Genomic DNA, 19,777 nt, shown 5'->3' with positions numbered 1-19,777 from the left:
ATGCGCGTCCGCTTCAGCGTCATTGCGTTCGTTCCTCCCAACGCCCAGCTCGGGGTTGTCGGCTCTGCACCGTTTCTAGGCGAGTGGAAGCTGGACCACTGCGTCCCGTTGATGCCCTACTCGGCGCCCCATCCTCAGGGCCTTGAGCCGAGCCTCTGGTTTCGAGATATCGATATCGAGCCCGTAGCTTGTTCTCCCAGCGAGTCGAATGATGTCCATAGCTCGCTGCGGTCTACGTCCCACACGAACGCGGACCGGAGACGGTGTGGACAGTGGCAAGGCCGGCACTGCTTCGGGTCTCCCGTCTCTGCGCCGCCGTGCGTCGAAGCCTACCCTGGAGATTGCCCTTTCGCTGTCGAGTTACTTTCGACTTCGCAGCGTGTACTGAGCGAGTACTCTAGGCAGAACTCGCTGGCGGCGTACCCTGCGGTAGAGCAGCGGTCGCGCACCTCCTTCTCCTGCGCGTCTTCGTCTTCCTTCTCGTGCACCTCAACCGCCGCGGTGGCGGCGACAAAGGGCGTGTGGGACGCCGCCGCCTATCGAGTGGCCACGCGAGCCCCAGATGTTCAGGCCGTGCTGGAGAGACACCCTCTGCGTCACTGCACGTTCGAGTACAAGTTTGTGCTCTGGTATCCTCCGAATGGCGAAACCGCCGTGCCGTACGTCCCCGCAACTGCAGGTGAACAAGAGCCCGCCACGTATGCGGGAGACAGCGAGGTTCTGGACAAGGAAGAAGAAGGACGGGAGTCAACTCGATCGTGGAGAAAGTGGCTGTTTCCACCGTCGCCCTCGAGATGCCCGTCTTCTCCTGGACCGTCGGAATCGGTCGTTTGGGAAGGTTTTGGACCGGACAGCAACCGGAAATTTTGTTTCGATCCTTTCGATGTCGTCGTGGACGTCAACGAACTCGGCAATCTCGAGTGTCTGTACATCTGCCGAATCGCGCACTTCCGGGACCCAAGAGGTAAACGGCGCGACAGAAAAACTTGGGCGTGGGGGCGGCAACTGAAAGACAAGGCAATAGGGACAGGGCGGCAGCCCAAAGACGCGAACATCGGGGAAGAGAGGGGGAGATTCGAGATTATGCCAAATGTGAGTGAGGTAGCAAAAGACAGGAACCGGGAGGAAGAGACGACGAAGGGGAAAGTCAAGGGGACAGGGGACGTCGAAATCGAATAGGACGCGTGGGTTGTCTCGCCTTTGCTTTTTTTGTCAGCGGGAGGAGTCGGGGAGAACGACCTGACGACTCGCTTTTACAACGCAGTGAAGAGCGAATGCCGAATGCACTATTCAACGATATTTCCGAGATTCTTCGTCGGCTCTTGTCCTCGGCAGCTGAAGCACATACTCCATCTCAAAGAAGAGCTGAAGGTGACCTGCATTGTTAACCTGCAAACGGAGCAAGATCTGTGGTAGGGATTCGAGCCAGCCCTGAGCTGTGTGTTCTCTTTCTCGTCTTTCTTCAGGATCTCTTTCTTCTTTTTCTTTCTTCTTTCTCTTGTTTCGCTTGGTGGCCTTCTCCTCCCTCTTCCCCGATTAGCATCTCTCTTTTCTGCAGGCATCGTTTCTCGCGTCTGCGTTTCACATGGTTGCGTGCTAGTCTTCTCATATCCCGTCTCGTCTCTCCTGCTCTGGCGCGTCGCCTAGAGACGTTTCTTTCCGGATATTCCTGGCTTCCCACATCCGTCTTTGGTCTACCTTTCCCTATCGTGCGTCCCTTTTTCCGTCTCTGGTGGTCCTTCTTGAATTCGGGTGATTTGCTCGTCTCTCTCCCACCTGTCCATTTTCATCAGCAATAATTACCCGGATCCGATTGCCAGTTCTCGGTCAGCAGAAGCCGTGAGCCATTTGTATGACGGCTCTGGTCTTCGATATGTGTGGCTGCCGACGGCAGACATGTGTGATTCGGCAAGGAAAATTGCAGTGGCCAATGCTGCTTTTCTCCTCCTGGGTCTCGTCAAGGTACGACGCCTCACGGCTTTCGCAGTTCAGTTTCTCTTCTGATTGGAGTGAGAGGGGAGCTCAGTTCCTTCTCTCGCGTTCCTCATTCTGTCAAGGAAACGCGCTGTCTCCCCTTCTCGCGTGTTCATCTAGCTGCCCCGCGTAGCCACCTGAAGCGAAAAAAAAGTCATGAACCTGACGGTCTTTCCAGGCGCCTACGTTATAGTCCTTTCGCGACGCGTCCCTCTTTCTGGCGTAGGTGAACATGCTTCCTCGTGCTCCTCGTTTTTCTTTTCGTCTCTGCATTTCTCATCTATCGCTTCTCGAAGATATCAGGCATCTTATGTTCTCCCTATCTCCCCTCTGCGTTACCCTCTCGTCCTTTGCCTTTCCGCGTCCGTAGACTGTGCTTAATGTGTGAGGCAGCTCATCCGTGGTCTACCTGTGACACGTTTGCTGTTCATTTTTTTTTTGCGGTGACCATTCTTTTTTGTGTGTTTTTTCCAGAGCGGCCACTCGGTGTACATCCACTGCAACGCTGGCGTTGGACGCAGCGTGGCCGCGGCGTGCGCCTTCCTGTGTTTTTCCGTCGGCCTAGATTTGCGAAAAGCAAATTTTTTGATTTGCGCGAGGCGCCCGGTCGCCTACTGGGACGAGAAAGCCATGAAATACGGCATCAGCGACTACCAGGCAAAGTTCGGTCATTGTCGGATCGTGGGAGAGGAAGCTAAGGATGAGAGACAATGCACTTAACGCGTAAAGGGAAAGCGCAGGATGAAAGACGAGGGAGCGGCAGAAGCCGGCATGTGAGATGGAGAGAGAACCCATGCGAAACAAGAGAGGGAGGAAAGAGGCCAGAGAGCAAGATAGAAGAGGACCAATGAGTTGGAGGAGAGGAAGGGAAGTATCGAGAAGGAAAGGAAACAAGGAAGGGGATAGAGCGGAAGAAATGCAGAACGAGACGGAACGCGAATGACGGGAGAGGAAAGAGAGAAGAGGGTCCGCCGAATGTGAGGAACCCTTCGTAGCGGAATCCGGATTTGACATGCGATTTTTCCCACGTCTCTTCTCAGTCTTGAATGGTCGACCGTCTTTTCAGAGAAAAATCTCAATTGTTCCAGTGTGTCAGCCCCCTCGGAAGCGGCCTCGCCTCTCCTTCGCATCGTCGACCGTTCGAGCGTGGACTGAGTCTCCACGAGACACAGTCAACAGTCGTCTTAGTTTCCTGTTCACTCTCGGGATCTGCGCTTCAGTTCAAAGTTGACGAAGCTCCACGAATATATCAAAGATTTACACGCTGGTGAATCTGCAGCTATTCACATTCGTCGTTTGGGATTTGCATGTATATTGTGTGCGTGCACGTGTCCCTTCACATTTATCTTCAATCTGTATATGCAGAAGAGACGACGTGTGGTACATAGGTATCTCTGTAGGCGCGCCTGGATCTGGTCATTTCTATGTCAATGTTTTATGTGTTTATCTTGCACAGATACGTTTTTTAGAGTCCTCTCAAGCGTGCTCGCGCGGGCAACTCAGTAGTGCCCTGCGGCGGACGGTGCACTGCATTCTGTGTGCTTACACATTCCTTACCAAGCTTCCATTCTGTACGCTGGCCAGCAATAGCCGCCACGTGACTCGAAATGAGAGGGGATCCAGGTGCGTACATTCGTCCCCTCGTTGTTTTCCAGCTCTGTCTATTTTCTGAAGTGACGCTTGTTCTGTTCGTCGTTTTGCAACATTGCCGAGATGCTGTTGAGGACCAGCATCTTAACTGTTTCGCTCGAGGCTCAATAGCAGAGAGCGCGGTAACCGAAATAATGGAGAAACCCGCTTTTTCCTACGCCCCTAGGAGTGCATTAGGCAACCACTATAAATTTGTGTGTGGCATCGAACGTAAGCAACACCCACAGCCGACTCATCTCATGCGATCTAGTGCTCTTCTGGGCATGGTTTCCTCGGCGCAGCAGCCAGCGCGTTGAGGTGTACGTACTCCTGAGGCTGTCACTGAGCGCCTTCATACTCTGAGATCGAATCTACAATCCCGGACAAAAGAGTCAGAAGAGTCGCCGTCTGGAGGACGCCGCAGCACATCGGCAGGACCATAATAGAGAATCTTCATTAAGAGGGGTCCTTGTTGCTCCGCTACACTTGTTAGCGCCCTAAGCACAGTGTGCAACAGCATGACGGGTCCGATCATGATCCGCCACGCGTACCTGCTAGACCTTTCTCCGGCAATTTGAGGAACAGTTAGCGCTGGTGGTGTGGAAGAGCTTAGGAGCGGGAGCTTGCTGTTGTCCCCGCTTGCAAGGAGGACGGCGAGTGTCTGTGGTGGTTTCGCATTTTTGGTTGTTGCCTCACAGAGTCAACAGCATTGAATCTGCACTAATAACCTATTCCACATTCACGCTTACGATGTCAGAATGAAACGTTTCTACCGCGTTTGCTTCTGCCCCCGTGCACAGGTCCTCTTTAACAAATCACGGGCTGTAGGTATCCCAACTGCTACATGTTCAGTCCGAACACAGTGGATGCCTGTACTAACTCAGCTACGGCACAACATCCAGTGTACGATAAGATTCCCTCTCCTAGGACCTCAAGAGAGCCTTCACATTGAAATTTGCCGCTCCTGTCAGCCCGATACATCCAACAAGGCAGGGGGGAGGGGGGGTTTCTGCTGGCCATGACACCGCCCGCGTGAGTTTCCCTGGTCCAACGACGTCCAACGAGCCAACCCCCTTTATGGAGGATTCGAGAAAGACTTGAAAAGTGTAGCTCAAGCGCAATCGCACGTCTGCAGTTGCCGAAGAAGCACTCAAGCTCTCCCATTGCCCAGCAAACAGGCACAAGACGAAAGGTTAACTTTGTGGGGAGAAGGGGTCGGGGGCGGAGTTTCGCTTCGCATGAGTTCCGATCTCAAGGTTCCGGTTCAACGCGTTTTTTTGTGGTTTTTGCTTCACTAAAATGCCCCCATCCTCTCCACAAGCTCTCTTTCCTTCACCAACTGCGGTCGCGCAGGTCCGTATCAGGCTTCTGTAGCCACTGAAGAACGCACTGCTTGTGTGCACTCGAAACCGTGCAGCAAGAATCGAGTGTAATTCCTTCAGTTGTCCGGAATCCTGCAGTGACAGCAGTTTCCGGGTTGCGCCGTACCAACTCTGCCTTGCGCCTTGGCTTACCATCGAGGGAGGCCCCAACCATCTGCGAAAAGCTGGACAAAAGCATGCTGGACGAAGCTACCAATCGGCGCCGCTACAAGGGAATACCCGCACAGTTTGGAACACGTTGGTTTTTTGCATCCCTCAAATTAAAGGGAAGTCAACAGATTTTTGCATGGAAAGTCCACAGGTTTCTTTGCACGCATAAGAAATAAAAAACGCCACAGGCGACTCGGGTGGCGGGTTCTGAGACGAGAGGACCCGCCAGTCTGTCTTTTCTCGGTGAATAGATGGTTTTCTCAACGGTCAGGAGATTCCAGCTTCCTGGATTTTTTCGTGAGCCGTCGCCTTTTCGATTCGTCGTTCTGGGAAACCGCTGTTTTTCTTGCTTCCGGTCTCTAGATCGCGCCTTTTTTCGCTTGACAAAGTGCAAGAGTTCTTGGAGACCTGGAGCCATGCATCGACGGGGGGGATCGACACCGTCCTCTGTGTCGTCCGCGGTCGGGTCCTCACTTTTCTGGCGAGTCCACCTTGGAACAAACCTTTCAAACGCTCGTGTCCTTCTTTTGCAAGAGGCAGACAAAGACCCGCCGTTGCACATTCGTGCCGTTGACGGGCACCCCCCGCCGTCTCATCCTCTCTCCCTCACGCCCCTCGGATCGCACTCCGGTTCTCCCGAGAGCAGCACTCAGCGGCTCTTGGCCTTCAGAAGCTGATTTCAAAGGTTTCCAGAGTTCTGGACTGACCAGGCAAATGAAGGCGCCCTGCCAGATTGTCCAGGGGCCAAGAACAAGGCGCGCTCTCGCGGAGTTCGATAACAGCGCCGGCGCCGCGTGCCCGGCGTGGGTCACCAGTGTGTAAACCCGAGAAACACGGAATTTTTGCGTCGAACCCGAGTCGGGAAGAAGAGAAGTCCTACAGTGCTGCGCCTCTGGAACGTGCTTGTGGCGAAAAGCAGCCGACTGGCATTCGGTTTTGTTTCCGATAGCGCTTAAGATCGGTAACCAGACAGGAAGACCCCCCCTGGTTTCTCTTGCCTGTTTATCCGCGTGGGTTTTTTCGGGCTTCTTTCGTCTTCGACCATGGAGAAGCCCTGCAGTGTCCGATCGGCGCGGTGTGCCTCCACTCCGAGTCTTCCGCGGGAACGAGAAGAGTCGCCCGCTAGGCGCACCAGCCGGAAGCACATGTCTTCTTCCGCCCCGTCGTGCCCTCATCCCGGTTTTTTTCGCGCACTGTGTCCTTCGCGCATGCACACAAGAGACAGAAGGCCCGTGCCCGCAAAGACGGGAAGACCCCAAGCTCGCGCGCTTTCCCTCCTGCTTTCAACCGCCCTACATTTCGCGGTTCTTGCTGCCGTGTTGCTTGTTTCTTCTCTTCTGGGTCCACTGCCTGAGCTCTTTCGCTCTGTGTCTGGACCTGCCTCGCCATCTTCTGTCGCCTCCTCTTCCTTTGTGCCGTGGCTCTTTGCGGATGCAGTGTCAGACCCGCCGTCTGCCGAGCATGCAGAAAGCCTTTCGTTCGGGCTCCGAGGGGACCGCAGAGAAGCAGAGAACGCCGCGGGTTCTCTGCTCAAGCCTCGTCGATTGAGCGCTGCAGAAGACTCCACAGCGGAGGGGAAAAGCGTTGCAGACCTCGCTCACCCGCTGGACGTCGTCGGCGTGCTCGCCATTGGCTCTGCGAGCATCATTGCTGTTGCAGCCGGCGCGGGAGGTGAGAGGCGCCTCTAGAGAAATGGGGAACAGGTCCTGAAGAGAGAAGGACGGAGACGCAAAGGAAGAGGAAGGAGGAAGTTCGCCGTAAAGTTTGAGGCAGGGGAAGCGAAGGGAAGCGACAGAAGGACGAGTGCTAACAGCTTCTGACTTTCTGCTTGTCCATTATGGCATTCCTTCCTGCTTCGCTTCGGAGTTCTTCCTCTTGCGTCTTCGCGCTCCGGTTTCCATTCCTTCCGTATTCCTCTTCCTCATTTGCCCTCTCGCGCGCACGTGCGCTCTGTTCCCAGTGGTTTCTCGTCTTTGCCGACGTCTTTTCACCGGTCGAGCCTCGCCTTGCCGCACTCTCCTCTGTGTCCAGCGCATAATTGAGAGCCAACGTTTGCATACCAGCTGTACGAGTATCCTGATTTCACTATGGCGGTCTCCTTATGTTAGGCTGTACGGAATAGGTCCATCAATGCATATTTTCGACAATGGACGGGGGTTCCTTTTATGATTCCAGGCAGGTTTGAAAAAGGTCAAAGTTTACCCGGGATGTTCGCGTTTAAAATGTGTAACCGAGCATCAACATTGACGCACAGAACGAAATCATCCTTTTTCGGATGTGCTGTCTCTGTTTCCTACACTTTCCGGCCTCTCGCTGCGCCTCCATTCTCGATATTCGTTCTGTCGGCGCCTCCACGCGTTTCGTCTTTTCACGCTTCTCTGCTTGCGTTCAGGCGGCGCGATTTACGTCCCGATCATGATTCTTGTCATGGGATTCACCGTATATGAAGCCACAGCCACGAGTCAGGCTCTCATGTTCGGGGGGTCTCTTGCGGGCACGTGTCTTAACCTCTTTCGCCGTCATCCTTTCGCAGATCGTCCCGCCATTGATCTTGATTTGGTGCGCAGAAAAGGAAAGAGAAACGTTTGTTCTCATCACTTCACTGGCAACCAGATACGCAGTGAGGCGTAGGCCGATGCAAATGTCATGGTGCAGCCTTTCTTGCCTAGGCACTATATATGCAAGTGCATAAGTAGATGTCGATATATAGACAGATGTACATATATGCAAGTAAAAGGACGTATACTTGGCTATGCGTTTGTGTGTACATACGTGCTCCGCTGGCCCGAGTGCTGACCTGAGGCATGATGACCCGACAATGCATGCAGCGTCAGAGGTGACGGGCGAGGGATATGGAGGGAGCGGAAGCGGCTTCAGCAGAAGAGCTCTGTTTCGCATTCCCTGACGCGAGCACCTTTTGCAGGCGCATGGAATCTGTGCGCTGCCTGTGCTGTCTGCGCTGTCTGTTTAGGTTTTGCTCATGGGCCCTATGCAGATTGCTGGTGCAACCTACGGCTTGGTGATCAACCGATGCTGGCCTGTGTACCTGATCATGGCCGTGTTGGTGGTTCTGCTCTTTGCGACTGCGTACAAGACTTCTCGGCAGATGATGCGACTCAAGAGGGAAGGCGCAGCCGCGCGGAAATTGTTGGAGCAGCGCAGCGGGAGCGTGTGCGAAGTCCTGCAAGCGGAGGAGCTGGAAGAGGAAGAGCGCGCACAGCGCTGCACGGACGTGCGAGGAGACGCGAAAACTGACCCCACGCAGGGCGCAGACCGCGACGCGACACAGGCAGCGGCCGCAAACGAAGGCCTCGACGGAGGTGACGCAGCGAAGCGAGACGCCAGGAAGTCAGACTTTGAATTCGTGCCTGTGACGCAAAGTGAAACCGAGAACAGCGATGGGGAGTCCCAGAGAGCAAAGAGTCAACAAGACAGCAGATCGACCGCGAACGCTGGCGACGGCGAGGCACACGGAGAAAACCTTGCCGACGCTAGTCCCCGCCACGGCGCCTGCGAAGGAGATGAACATCGCATCACTGTGCCTTCTCGTGAGACCGCGATACCCCAAAGAATCTGCTGTCTAAGCACGTAACGAATCAATGCTTCCTAGCATTCACTGTCGTGCATGCCCATCGCGCAGATCGAACCATACTGTCAGCCAATCTCCAGTGAACAGGTAGACGCGTACACAGGCTACCGAACATGGGTGTTTTTTCGCTAACAGACACTATATATGCATATGTATGTACATAAATATATACTTGTATGTTTTTATCCATTTGAATATGTATATATATATATATATCTAGTGACGCAGATGCTACTCGTTGATAGGTGAGAAAGCAAGCAAGTGCGGACGCGTGCCTCTGCGCTCGTTGTCACGTGTGGAGGGTGTTGCCGTGTGCGGAGGGAAGGCTGCGAAGTGGAAGTTGTGTTGTGACGCGAACATACCTGTTCTTCCGCGCGCGCGACACGACGTCTCTTTCTCCTATCTGCTTTTTCAGTGGAGCCGAAGCCACGTGAAAGCGAGAGAAGGAAAGGATCAGCCCTCACTGGGTCTTCGCCCGACACTGTGCCGCTCGCGACTGCGCCTCAGTCGTTGCGTTACGCCCTACGTGGACACAGTTCTGTCGTAAGTGAATATGTGAGGGAAAATGTGGGAGAAAGGCACGGCGTGGAAAGTGGAGAAGGGACGAGGGAAAAGCGAAAACCAGGTGGCGCTTGGTTGCATTCTTCGTTCCTGCTTTTCCCTTTTTGTTTCCTACCTTCAGAAATGGTTCGCCATGTTTGTCGTCTATGCCATCAACTTGGTGTTCACCATCGTCAAGGGCGGTCCCCGGACGCGATGGCAGATCGTAAGGCGGCCAAGTGGACCCGCGTTTCCCTGCATTTTTATAAATACACACGCGTGGAACGACACAACCACTGAGCTCGTAACTCATCTGAAAGACGAAGGGTCGGATCTTTCCAGAGTGTAATAATTAGAATTGTGGATTGATCTGTGAGTGGTCAGTTTGAAGTCGACTGTAAATCTCTAGAGTTTCTTGGTTTTGTAAAGTTGTTTTAAAAGCCGTATGTATGGACGATCAAATCTAAGATGTCTAATGAAATGCGCTTTCTGACCGTTTACACCCCACTCATGTTTCTCTGTCACGAGTGCGATTTTCCACGGCTGTGTCTCGCGAGAACGACGACCCGAATTAGCGGCTTTCGCGCGAGGGCCGCGTGGTTTCCAGGGAGAGAGGAGTGGAGATAAAAGAGAGATCCTCGCGAGAAGACTGAGGAGCAAGGCGTGAAGGGAAACGTCCAGGTTCTTTGCGTGTCGCTTTCGTGCTTTTGTCCAGGTTCCGTATTGCGGGCTCACCTACTGGGGCGTGTATGTCCTCGGCGCAGTCTTCCTGATGTGCTGCTCGTACGTTGAGGCAATTTGCCTGTGGAGGAAACACGCAAAGGAAAAGCAAAAGGTCGAAGCCGCAGAGGCATCCGCGCCGGCCGTGAAGCAGAAGGGCGAGCTCGAGTATACCCTAGCACACCTTCACAGTCTCATGGCCATTTCCTTGGTAGCTGGCATGATGGGTAAGCCAGGCTCAGAACGCCGAGAGAAAAAGGTCGGGGGCGCGATGGTGCGGCCTTGCGTCCAGGTTTATTCGTGCATATAGATGCCGACGCGCATGTGTGCCCAAAGCCTCGCGCCGTATTTTCAGCGGAGCCGCCAGAAGGAGCGCGTGCGTCTCCCTACACAAAGGTGGTTCTCCGTGCCAGGTTCAGCAGTCAGCAGCCGGTGTGAGGCAGGGAATGGCGGCGACAAGACAAAATTCAGACAGCTGCGTCGCGAGTGGGGAGACGCAATCGCTCTGGCATCCACAGCGTTTCTTCAAAGCACAGATTTGGTCGTATCTTAAAACGCGTGTACTTTGTCGGAGACAGGAAGCTTGCCCTGCATTCAGAACAATTACGCGCTTTTCCTGTATATGATTTTTGTATGAGTGCGTAGGTCGACGCGATGAGGTGCGCAGAGAGAGGCGCGTCACTGCAACTCGAACCTCGCCTGAGAGATTTGACGTGTCCTGCGCTTTCATGATTTTTTTTTTCAGCCGGCATCATCGGAATCGGAGGAGGCCTCATTTTGGGTCCGTACCTCCTTGTCAAGGGCGTGCCGCCAGCCGTCACGACGTCGGTGAACACAACCTTGATTCTCTTCACGAGCTCTTCCGCTGCAGCCATCAGCATTGCCTCAGCGACTGCTCCGTGGGACTATTGTCTTCTTCTCTTTGGCGTGTGCTTCCTGACCACTCTCATCGGCAAGGCTGTCGTTGACAAACTTGTGAGCGTCTTTCCAAACATGTGTGCTTGCATGCGGGCGCGTGAGTCAGCTCTCGCGGAGATCTCGAGGGACCTCGAGCAGCGTCGCTGGATGCTGGGTTTGATGAGGAGACGCACACGCAGCCACGGAGACGCTGGATTTTATGTTCACATGGAGATAGGTGGAGACAGAGAAATGGAAATACGGCATGGCGGCGGTGTCAGTTTCGCTGTCGCGCTTTGAGACTGCGTCCGTGCTGCCTCAGAGGCGAGGCTGTTTCGACGAAACGTAGCGGAGATTCCTGTGAAGTTGTGTACGAGGGCGCATATGCATACCTATTTACATTTTAGGGTAGCCACTGGATACGCTCTGGACGTCACGGCGGTTGAGGGTGGAGGTAACACGTGTATTACGTATCTGCATCTACTTGTGTGTTTGTCTTTGTGAGCTCATGTTTTGTTTCTGTCTGTGAAATACCACTGGCGGAGGCAGCGCTGGAGGGCTGTCGCCGCAGGGTTGAACCTTCTGCCTCGATGGCACTCGCTGGAGCAAGCAACACGTCCAGGAGAACCGGAGGACGAGAGAAGGACAGAGAACAGACAAAAGCAAAGTTGTCGGCCGTTTTGATGTTTGTCTGCCAGGTGAAGCGATACCACGCAGACTACATCCTTGTTCTGCTCCTTCTCATCATCATGCTCGGCTCGGTTGTCTGTACTGTTGGTAAGTCCTCAGTTTCTTCTTCCCGTCGCCATGTGGATCAATTTATATTCCGGTATATGCAGGATACCGAAATTTTCAGGTTCACAGATATGATCTATAGATGTAGGGCAGGCACCGGTTGGTCAAAACCGTCTTCAAAATACTGTTTTTTAATATACGGGTATCAAGCATGTGTATTCAAATATATGTTTTTGTGGATATATCCGTTTTTTCTCGAGAATAAGATTACCGAGTTACGCATGGAGAACGTGTGGCGGTTCCTTCTCATATGTATATATATATATATATATATATGTAATCTTGAGTTTGTGACACACACAGCCGATATGTCTGTGTTAGAGGACAGGGCAATTGGAGTCGAGCAATGGATTTTTTCTTGTATGTTTCTTCTCGTTTGACACACTGTGAGGTGTGGGGTCGTGTACATGTACGACGTTACGTTTATTGGTCTCTTGTTCGGAGTGTTCTGTCTTTTGTCTTTGCAGTTTCGGGCGTTTTGACGATCAAAAAGGGCGAGCCGAGAGATCTGAGTTTCAAATCTCCATGCTATTGAAGGAGCCAGAGACCCACGCCAATTTTTCGGGCTAAAGCACGGTTTGGGGACACAACAGGACAACCTTGCGGTCTCTCTTGGAATGCCTCGTCTCAGGGTTCACGCTCATGTGCACGCGAATATGTAGATGCCTGGTTTTTTCCGGCGTATGGCCATATGAAATTGCATATATGTATATATATGTCTATTTGTATGGTGGTGCACACGTGAACATTCGTCGGCTGCATCTATGTAGAAATCAGATGGGCGTCCCGATTTGTAGCCGGTGTCTGTGCGCGCAAGTTTTGTGCCGTTAACTTTGGCAAAGGTGCGTCGCTTCGACGCGGTGCTGTCCACGACCTTTGAAAGACACATCCCGTGTGTTGTTTCCCTTTTTCGTACGTCCGGCTTCCTCTGCGGTCTCCCACAGTGGAGCGGCCGCCGTCTTGGGGTGGTTGTCGCATTGAGAGTTTGTCGTCCTCTGAAACAGGAACTGTTGCTATTGCGGTCCGGACAGAAAGGAGTGGTTTCTCTGGTCCCACTGGGGTTTAAACGAACTGTTGTCGCATTCGTGGCTTATGGCAATATATAATGTTCTGCGTCCGTTTATGTTCGTTTTGTGCGGATGGCGCTACCATGTCGTTCCGTATGTCCCGGGGATGTTTCCCCTCGTTTTGTGATCGCTTAGGGATAACCAGAAGGCACTGAAGTGGTCAGCCTTTCTTTATCGGTGTGCAAGTGATTCTACGTCGCCACGGTGGCTATTTTTTTGTCATTTGCGCCAGCAACTCCATGTGTTTTCTCCGATTTTTGTGCACGTGTCCGGCTGAAAGCAGCATTAGGAAATGCTATTGATCTCTCTAGATCAATTCATGCGCGGCATTTTATGTTTAGCTGCAGAGGTTGTTCTCTCTGTCGCGTGCATGACGTTCTCCAGTTCATGCAATTAAGAAAGCCATCTGGGCGTGGTACGGTAAAGGGCTCTGGGTGCGGAGCAAGGAGAAAGTTCAGAGGTTGGGGGCGGGCTTTTTTGTGTGTGTGAGTTTTTTTCGACAGTCGGTACGAGAAGCAAAACGATGCGGAGGGAAACACGGTATTCACTGGGGACAAAACGACAGGGTTCCGGCCCTGGTTCAGTGTGCTTCGTGTATGAAACAAGGCTATCGTTTTTTCTCGGTGGCGCCGTTTCTACCACGTGGTCGGCCCGCGTTGTCATCTGCTCCTTTTGTTAAACTGTTGTGCGGGCGAGTTTTTGGTTCTCCAAGGAGGAAATTTAGAACGGAAAGGATAGTGAATGCCGTGGAGTCCCTGCCGTGCTGTTTGTCGCTCTAAGTGTTTGTGTCGTTCTACGCTAGCCTATTTCCTTCGTCAGCACAAAACGTATACGCACAGGCCACCAACGTGACTGTCAGGGCGAGCAGGTGTTCCATGCAACGCTTTCGGGGCAACGTAATTCACACGACCGCATAACAAAGTATATTGGAAGCGTCCTGAAAGGCGTTTTTTTCGACGAGAAGCTCGAGGACACTGCTCGACGAGCATCAACACAGCTGTCTAAAGTGTCTCGCGATATCACCGAGTTGTTTCTTTACCTCCTCCTACTGCGATCGATTTCTTCGTCGCTTTGTGTATGGCGGCTCATGATTTCCACATCGTGTGAACTGTCTGCTCCCCTGTCAGAACTGTCTTCTCCACTGTCAATATGGGACAACTCAGAGCCAGGCTAGGTGGCGCATCGCATAGGTGACTATCACAGGCTGTATTCTGACGAGCGTGTCAGCTGAACTACCACGTGTGCAAAGGATCGCTGACGGCCTCCGCTTTTTCCAAGTACGATGTTCTGTGGATCTAGAGACAAAAACTGGGCTCGTGTCACTGATCCTTCCATCACTGGTTCGGCAATTTGTGCGGTGGACCACGCGGTACGAGCAGCGAATGTGGGCATGTTACAAAAAAATGACACCGTCTGACTGGGATATGTGCCTCGTACTGATCTTTACAACTCTTGCCAGCCTTCAGAAGTACACATACGTTTTCTTAGGAAAGCGCATGGTGAGGAGTAAGTGGCGTCAACCCGTTATATAACAAAAAGGAGCACCCCTGTAGATCAATGTTGCATCACCAAAGTATGCGTGTGCCGCACTACAAGCGATTGAGACAGTGTGTTGCGCAGTCGCCAGGCAACCACCATGTTTCGGCACTTCCTGGCGGGGCACAACTCGCCATCTGAAGAACGGGTTCGGTGGAAAGAATTCTGTCAGAAGTGGGATTCGAACCCACGCCCTCGCGGACTACGACCTGAACGTAGCGTCTTAGACCACTCGACCATCCTGACGGCAGCCAACCACTAGACCCCCGCCGGCGCATTACACACCCGATCCTTCAGTTTGCTGTAGGCGCATTCTTCCCTTCCCCTCCTGAAGCGCCTGCGGACACCGATTGGGTTATGGAAGTAAACAGGTCATATGCAGAAGCAATTCGAAGGGACCTAGCGAACTGGCCTTTCTGGTTCTACGCTGTCGACGGGCGGCAAGACCCCACTCTGACAAAACACGTTGTATACTGGTCCTACACTTTTAAACGATTGCGTACAGCCGAAAACGCCATTCTCCTCATGCGGGACGGATTGTACCGTAGAAACAAACAGGCTTTTTTTAAACAGCAAAGGCACGTCGCAGACTCTGTAGGCGCTTTTCTGGTGCGATGCCTTATCGCTGGTGTGTGTCGGCCTCAGACGGTGTGAGGTATCACGCCGTAGGCAGCGAAGGAAGGCACGGAAAAAGCAGAACAAATACTAGTCGTGTCATCGAGGACAAATGCATGGAGGGAGCCTGCTTACGTTCCTCTATTTCACAAGATGCCTCAGCGTTGTCGATCGTAAACTGCCCACTGCATGCCTAGTTCGAGTCCTATTCGCGCTATTGTTGGCTGCTATTTCTGTCATCTGCCGTTCCGTTTTTACTGAAGAATACCATCTTTCTCCGAAGAACTGAGAGAGCACAACCACATCAGTATGATTGCTCATAGTGTTACGGACTCCAAGGGGGCCTCCAAATCTAAGTCCTCATTCTGTCGGCCATAGTCCAAACGTGTGCCATCTACAGCCCGCGACAAACCGGCTACCATGAGTTCGTCCATCGAGTGTGCCGCGAATCCGCAAGGTACAAAATAGTGGAGGAGTGTCTCTTTCTTCCACATACAGATACAACAGTTTGGCTGCAAGGGCTTCGTTGTCCAACGCTATCGGCAAGTTCTTCCTCAAAAGCATGCGGTAGCTAATTGCGTGAGTGTGCGATATGCGGAAAAGAGTCCAGGTCCACCAAAAGTGCTGAGTTTCATGTATCCTTGTGAACGCATGAACATGTTCAACCCAGTGCACAGAAGACAAAACAGAAACCGCAAACTTACAGAAAAGCAAGCCCAGAGACAACTCCCACCTTTCCCTCCTTTCCCTTTGCCCGGTTTCAAGAGCTCTCCGACACAGATGTAGCCAGCCTACGACCAGTCCAGTTGAATCTTGTGCATAGGACGCAATAGATAAAAATATATGTATGCAGATACACGTGTAAATGTATCACTGTTGCTCTAGCAAAGGGCGAAAGGGTCCACCGTATCTACACGATGACCTCCTGCATAGTGCATAGCGAACAGATTCCAGAGTGTATGTCTTTCACCCAAACGGTCTCACCGCTGGCAAGCCGTGTCCAGGAAGCAACTGACTCCGCACACGATCGACACGGTCAGCCGTGTGAGTCCGAGATGAGAAAGGCACTGCCAAACATGAGCAGCGCAGGCCACAAAAAACCTCTCTTCGAAACGCACTCCCGGACGAGCAGCAAATGGGAACGACCTGGAACGTACAGCGTGCCACGACTTCCGTTTGGAAGTCGGCAAAATCTTCTCGTCTTTACGGCAGCCACCATCAATGCTCTACTCTTCATCATCTTCGTCTGTGTCCGTCTCGTACTCGCTGCTGCTCGACGACAGAGGGCGATTTGCTGATGCGTCGACCCGGACGATCTGCCAAGGCCACACCCACAGCAGACACCTAGCGCTCCACATGGAAGAATTGGCGCTTTGTAGGCGCACAAAGAGAATGAAAACAAGCTTACATGTGCCGTCTCCGTGCCTCTCAAATGCTTCGAAGCCGCGCGCTCCGTATTGATTCGTGGCAATCGCCGATCTATCAGGGAAGATATTGCGTCAGAAATGGACAGAATACAAAAAACACAACAGGAGCCGGCCTCAGACCGGAGACAAAAAAGCGTGGCTTCTGCTGCTCGGAACAACGCACGACAAATCCCGCAGTTCTCTGGATATGAACGCACCTTGGGCTGATTCTCGAAGACAGTCGTTGTCACGTTGGAATCTGTCTTGCGATCTCTCCAGGATGTCGATGCGCGTGTCAAAGTCGGCTGACTCTCAAAAACCGTGGGGCCCTTGCTGACGGAATCTGTTCACCCCGGAAAAACCGACGGGAAAGAGACACTCTGCTTCCCTTTTCCAATGATGGGCCGTCTGGCCAACACCGGCTACACAACTTCTAATACGTGCGCTGACAGTCGAACGAAAGAATGCCGTCACCCCGCTTCGCCTCTGATATTTCTCGACACCACGTTCGGGTGGCTTCCGGCGGCGGCACCAACGCCAAAATCTTCTCAGGTACGCCCAACAGCGTGGCGAATCAGACGCCGAAAAGAGGAACAGGCAATGGGGCCGCAAAGGTGACGGTTAACACAAGATCACGCAGCGGCAACAGCGCAAAAAAGCAAAGAGCAGTGCCAGTACTAAGAGGTCCCGCCCGTTGTCAGGTTTACCCGGCCTCGAGTCGTATTTGAAGCTCGCTTTAGACTGCAGGGGTTGGCTCTCGAACACCGTCCTCGAACTCGACGCGTCGTCAGTTTTCTTCAGTTGCACTGAAAACAAGAACCACGCAAAAGGACAAGAGACAAAGTACAAGAGACAAAACTCTGACGAGTCGGGTTTCAACGAATCGTCTCCACCTGGCAACAACCGTGGGAGACTCTCACAAGAGAAACTGCTTCGCTTCCTCACAGGAAAACCACCGCAGTCTCCCAGCTCCCGCTCACATGTGCCAGAGTCGAAGAAAGCAACTGATTCGGTCTCGCCACTTGCAAAACACCACTTTCAAATTCACCTCTTCTCACCTATCTCTACTCTGCGAACGGAAGACAACCGCTGCAGCGACTTCCCAACTCTCAAGACCCAACACCGTCGTCACTTCAAACAGTGTGCGGTTGTTTCCCGTACTGTGTCACTTCACAACGGTGCACGAGCGTCACGTCCCGCGGAGTTTCCTCAGGTATACAGCACGACTTACCGCCGTATCTAACAGTCGCCGCAGACTCCTTAGGCTCGCTTTCGTACACAGTGCGCCCCTCTTTCCGATCCGCCACCTTGTCCCCAGCACGGAAATCTGCAATGCTCGTCGTTGATTTTTGCGCCTCGAAGATAGTAGGGCCTTCCTTTCTATCCGCCGGTTTATCCCCAGCCCGGAAATCTGCAATGCTCGTCGTTGATTTTTGCGACTCAAAGATAGTCCGCCCCTCTTTCCGATCCGCCACCTTGTCCCCAGCACGGAAATCTGCAATGCTCGTCGTTGATTTTTGCGCCTCGAAGATAGTAGGGCCTTCCTTTCTATCAGCCGGTTTATCCCCAGCCCGGAAATCTGCAATGCTCGTCGTTGATTTTTGCGACTCAAAGATAGTCCGCCCCTCTTTCCGATCCGCCACCTTGTCCCCAGCACGGAAATCTGCAATGCTCGTCGTTGATTTTTGCGCCTCGAAGATAGTAGGGCCTTCCTTTCTATCCGCCGGTTTATCCCCATACCGAACATGCGCCACACTTCTCTCCGCCTTCTGGGCCTCAAAAACGGTCTGAACTTGCTGTTTCTCCGGCGCCTTTTCACAGGCTCGAAAGTGAGCGACACTTTGGCTTACGGGCTCCGACACGAAGACAGTTTGTGATTCTTTCCGTGCAAGAGCCGGCGCCCGAGAGCCGGTATGAGCCTTCGACGGCTCCGGTATGCTTTCGAAAACAGTTTTCTTCTCCTTTTTCTTCTTCTTTCTCAATTTCTTCTCGCCACTGCCTTTCTGAGTCGCTGCCTCGGCCTTCTCGCCTGAAGACGCAGCACCGGACTTTTCTTCCCCTTCGGTGGCGGCTCTGTCGTCTGTCTTCTCGTCTGCTACAGGTTCTACATGGTCTTCGATCTCTACCTCACCCCTTAAATCCAAGCTCGGCGACTGCGGATTCCGGGCACTTGGAGAATCAGCTGGAGCTCCCTGTGTGTCTGTGCCCGTCAACGGCGTCACTTTCCGCTTTTGTTCCTGAGAACTCCCCCGCGGCTGGTCATGTGCTTCCCTAGCGTCCACGTCCGGTGATTCTGTAGCCTCTGAGGCGTCAGGTTTTGCATGACTCTCATTGCTTGTGCCATCCGCGGTCTCTGATGACTCAGCCGCTGGCGTAACTACGCCCCCACAAGGAGAACTTGCCTCCCTGTTGTCGGAGCTCGTGTCCTCGCGTTTCTCCACAATGGGCGCATTGGACTGAGTCTCGGATGAGGCTACAGTTGTGCCAGCATCGGTGGAGAACTCGATTTCCTTATCCCTGCTTGCTTCCTGTCTTCCCTCAGTCGACAAGCACCGCCCGTCATGCTCGTCTCTCCCGGCACCGCTTTTCTCCCTCTTCAGTGACTCCTCCGCTTCCGCTGCAGATTCCTCCCTGTTTTCGTCACCAGGTCTCCCATCTTGTGTGGGAGTTGCTTCATTCTTCGTCCCCTCCACCTCCCGGGACTGTTCCCTTCCCGCCGCTGGGACACAATCCTGGCCAGCGCCGCCTTCTTGGCGAACCTTATGGTTGCCCTCGTCACTTACGACCGCCGCCATCTCTGCTCCCAGCAATGCCTCTCCTTCTGTGGAAACTTCACTCGTTGATCGTGGCTGGGTGTCTGTGGCCAAAGCTATCGCAGCCATCGCGCCGGGGTATGAACCGGCTAGCCTCGGGGAGTGCCGCAGACACGCCTGAGACAACCACTCACTGCGACGAATAACTTAGTGTCAGTTTCACTGGGGCACAAACAAAGCCTCTTCGCTTGTCCCCTGTGGACGCGCGACGGAAACCACACTGCCTGGGAAAAGTCCGTGATGCGCCAAAGAAATTGCGACCACTCCGACCGAAAACAGGTTCAGGACGTGGAATAAAACCGAACGGATATCGGCATGGAAGGTGGTACAGCAATTCCCGTCCCAAACATAACTTTACACCTAAGGTGGTGGTCTTCGATTCATCCCTTCCTTGCTCGAAGAGATATAGAATAACCTGTTGGTCGGCGGCGTCACTCGGCAGACGAGTGACGCGGGAAGTTGACGAGGAAATCCCGATCAATACAGTTAAAACAAGCACGAAGTGACTATAAATGGGGAAGCAAGGACCAATACGACGGATATCATTGAACAGACGCGATGGTAAAAGGCGGTAAACTAGCACCCGAGCAACAAATCAATGGTGGGCTGCAAGTCGTGCCACCCGGTCACTTCGTACGGGACGGTGTTTGCGATGGCTTCTGAG

At 53.1% G+C, this 19,777-nt stretch overlaps 3 protein-coding genes and 1 non-coding gene across 4 annotated transcripts; 2 read left to right on the top strand and 2 right to left on the bottom strand.

Annotated features, from left to right (window-relative positions):
- On the top strand, positions 1 to 2,694 carry NCLIV_020400 (putative dual-specificity phosphatase laforin; the record flags this gene model as incomplete). The annotated part of the gene is made up of 4 exons (XM_003882236.1): positions 1 to 964; positions 1,217 to 1,412; positions 1,794 to 1,962; positions 2,449 to 2,694. 4 exons carry the CDS (start codon positions 1 to 3, stop codon positions 2,692 to 2,694), a joined length of 1,575 nt encoding a protein of 524 aa, XP_003882285.1.
- A 3,649-nt stretch (positions 2,695 to 6,343) lies between these two features.
- On the top strand, positions 6,344 to 12,211 carry NCLIV_020390 (hypothetical protein; the record flags this gene model as incomplete). The annotated part of the gene is made up of 9 exons (XM_003882235.1): positions 6,344 to 6,806; positions 7,528 to 7,694; positions 8,107 to 8,683; positions 9,140 to 9,267; positions 9,407 to 9,490; positions 9,980 to 10,211; positions 10,730 to 10,959; positions 11,580 to 11,658; positions 12,144 to 12,211. 9 exons carry the CDS (start codon positions 6,344 to 6,346, stop codon positions 12,209 to 12,211), a joined length of 2,028 nt encoding a protein of 675 aa, XP_003882284.1.
- A 2,234-nt stretch (positions 12,212 to 14,445) lies between these two features.
- On the bottom strand, positions 14,446 to 14,525 carry NCLIV_t080001. The gene has a single exon. It is a non-coding gene; the product is annotated as a tRNA-Leu (tRNA).
- Positions 14,526 to 16,120: 1,595 nt separating this feature from the next.
- Positions 16,121 to 19,182, bottom strand: NCLIV_020380 (conserved hypothetical protein; the record flags this gene model as incomplete). The annotated part of the gene is made up of 4 exons (XM_003882234.1): positions 16,121 to 16,210; positions 16,519 to 16,643; positions 17,008 to 17,106; positions 17,532 to 19,182. 4 exons carry the CDS (start codon positions 19,180 to 19,182, stop codon positions 16,121 to 16,123), a joined length of 1,965 nt encoding a protein of 654 aa, XP_003882283.1.
- Positions 19,183 to 19,777: the final 595 nt, after the last annotated feature.

This window comes from Neospora caninum, chromosome VIIa (genome assembly GCF_000208865.1).
Source record: "Neospora caninum Liverpool complete genome, chromosome VIIa".
NCBI lineage: Eukaryota > Apicomplexa > Conoidasida > Eucoccidiorida > Sarcocystidae > Neospora > Neospora caninum.
This window is presented reverse-complemented; position numbering and strand designations above follow the sequence as displayed.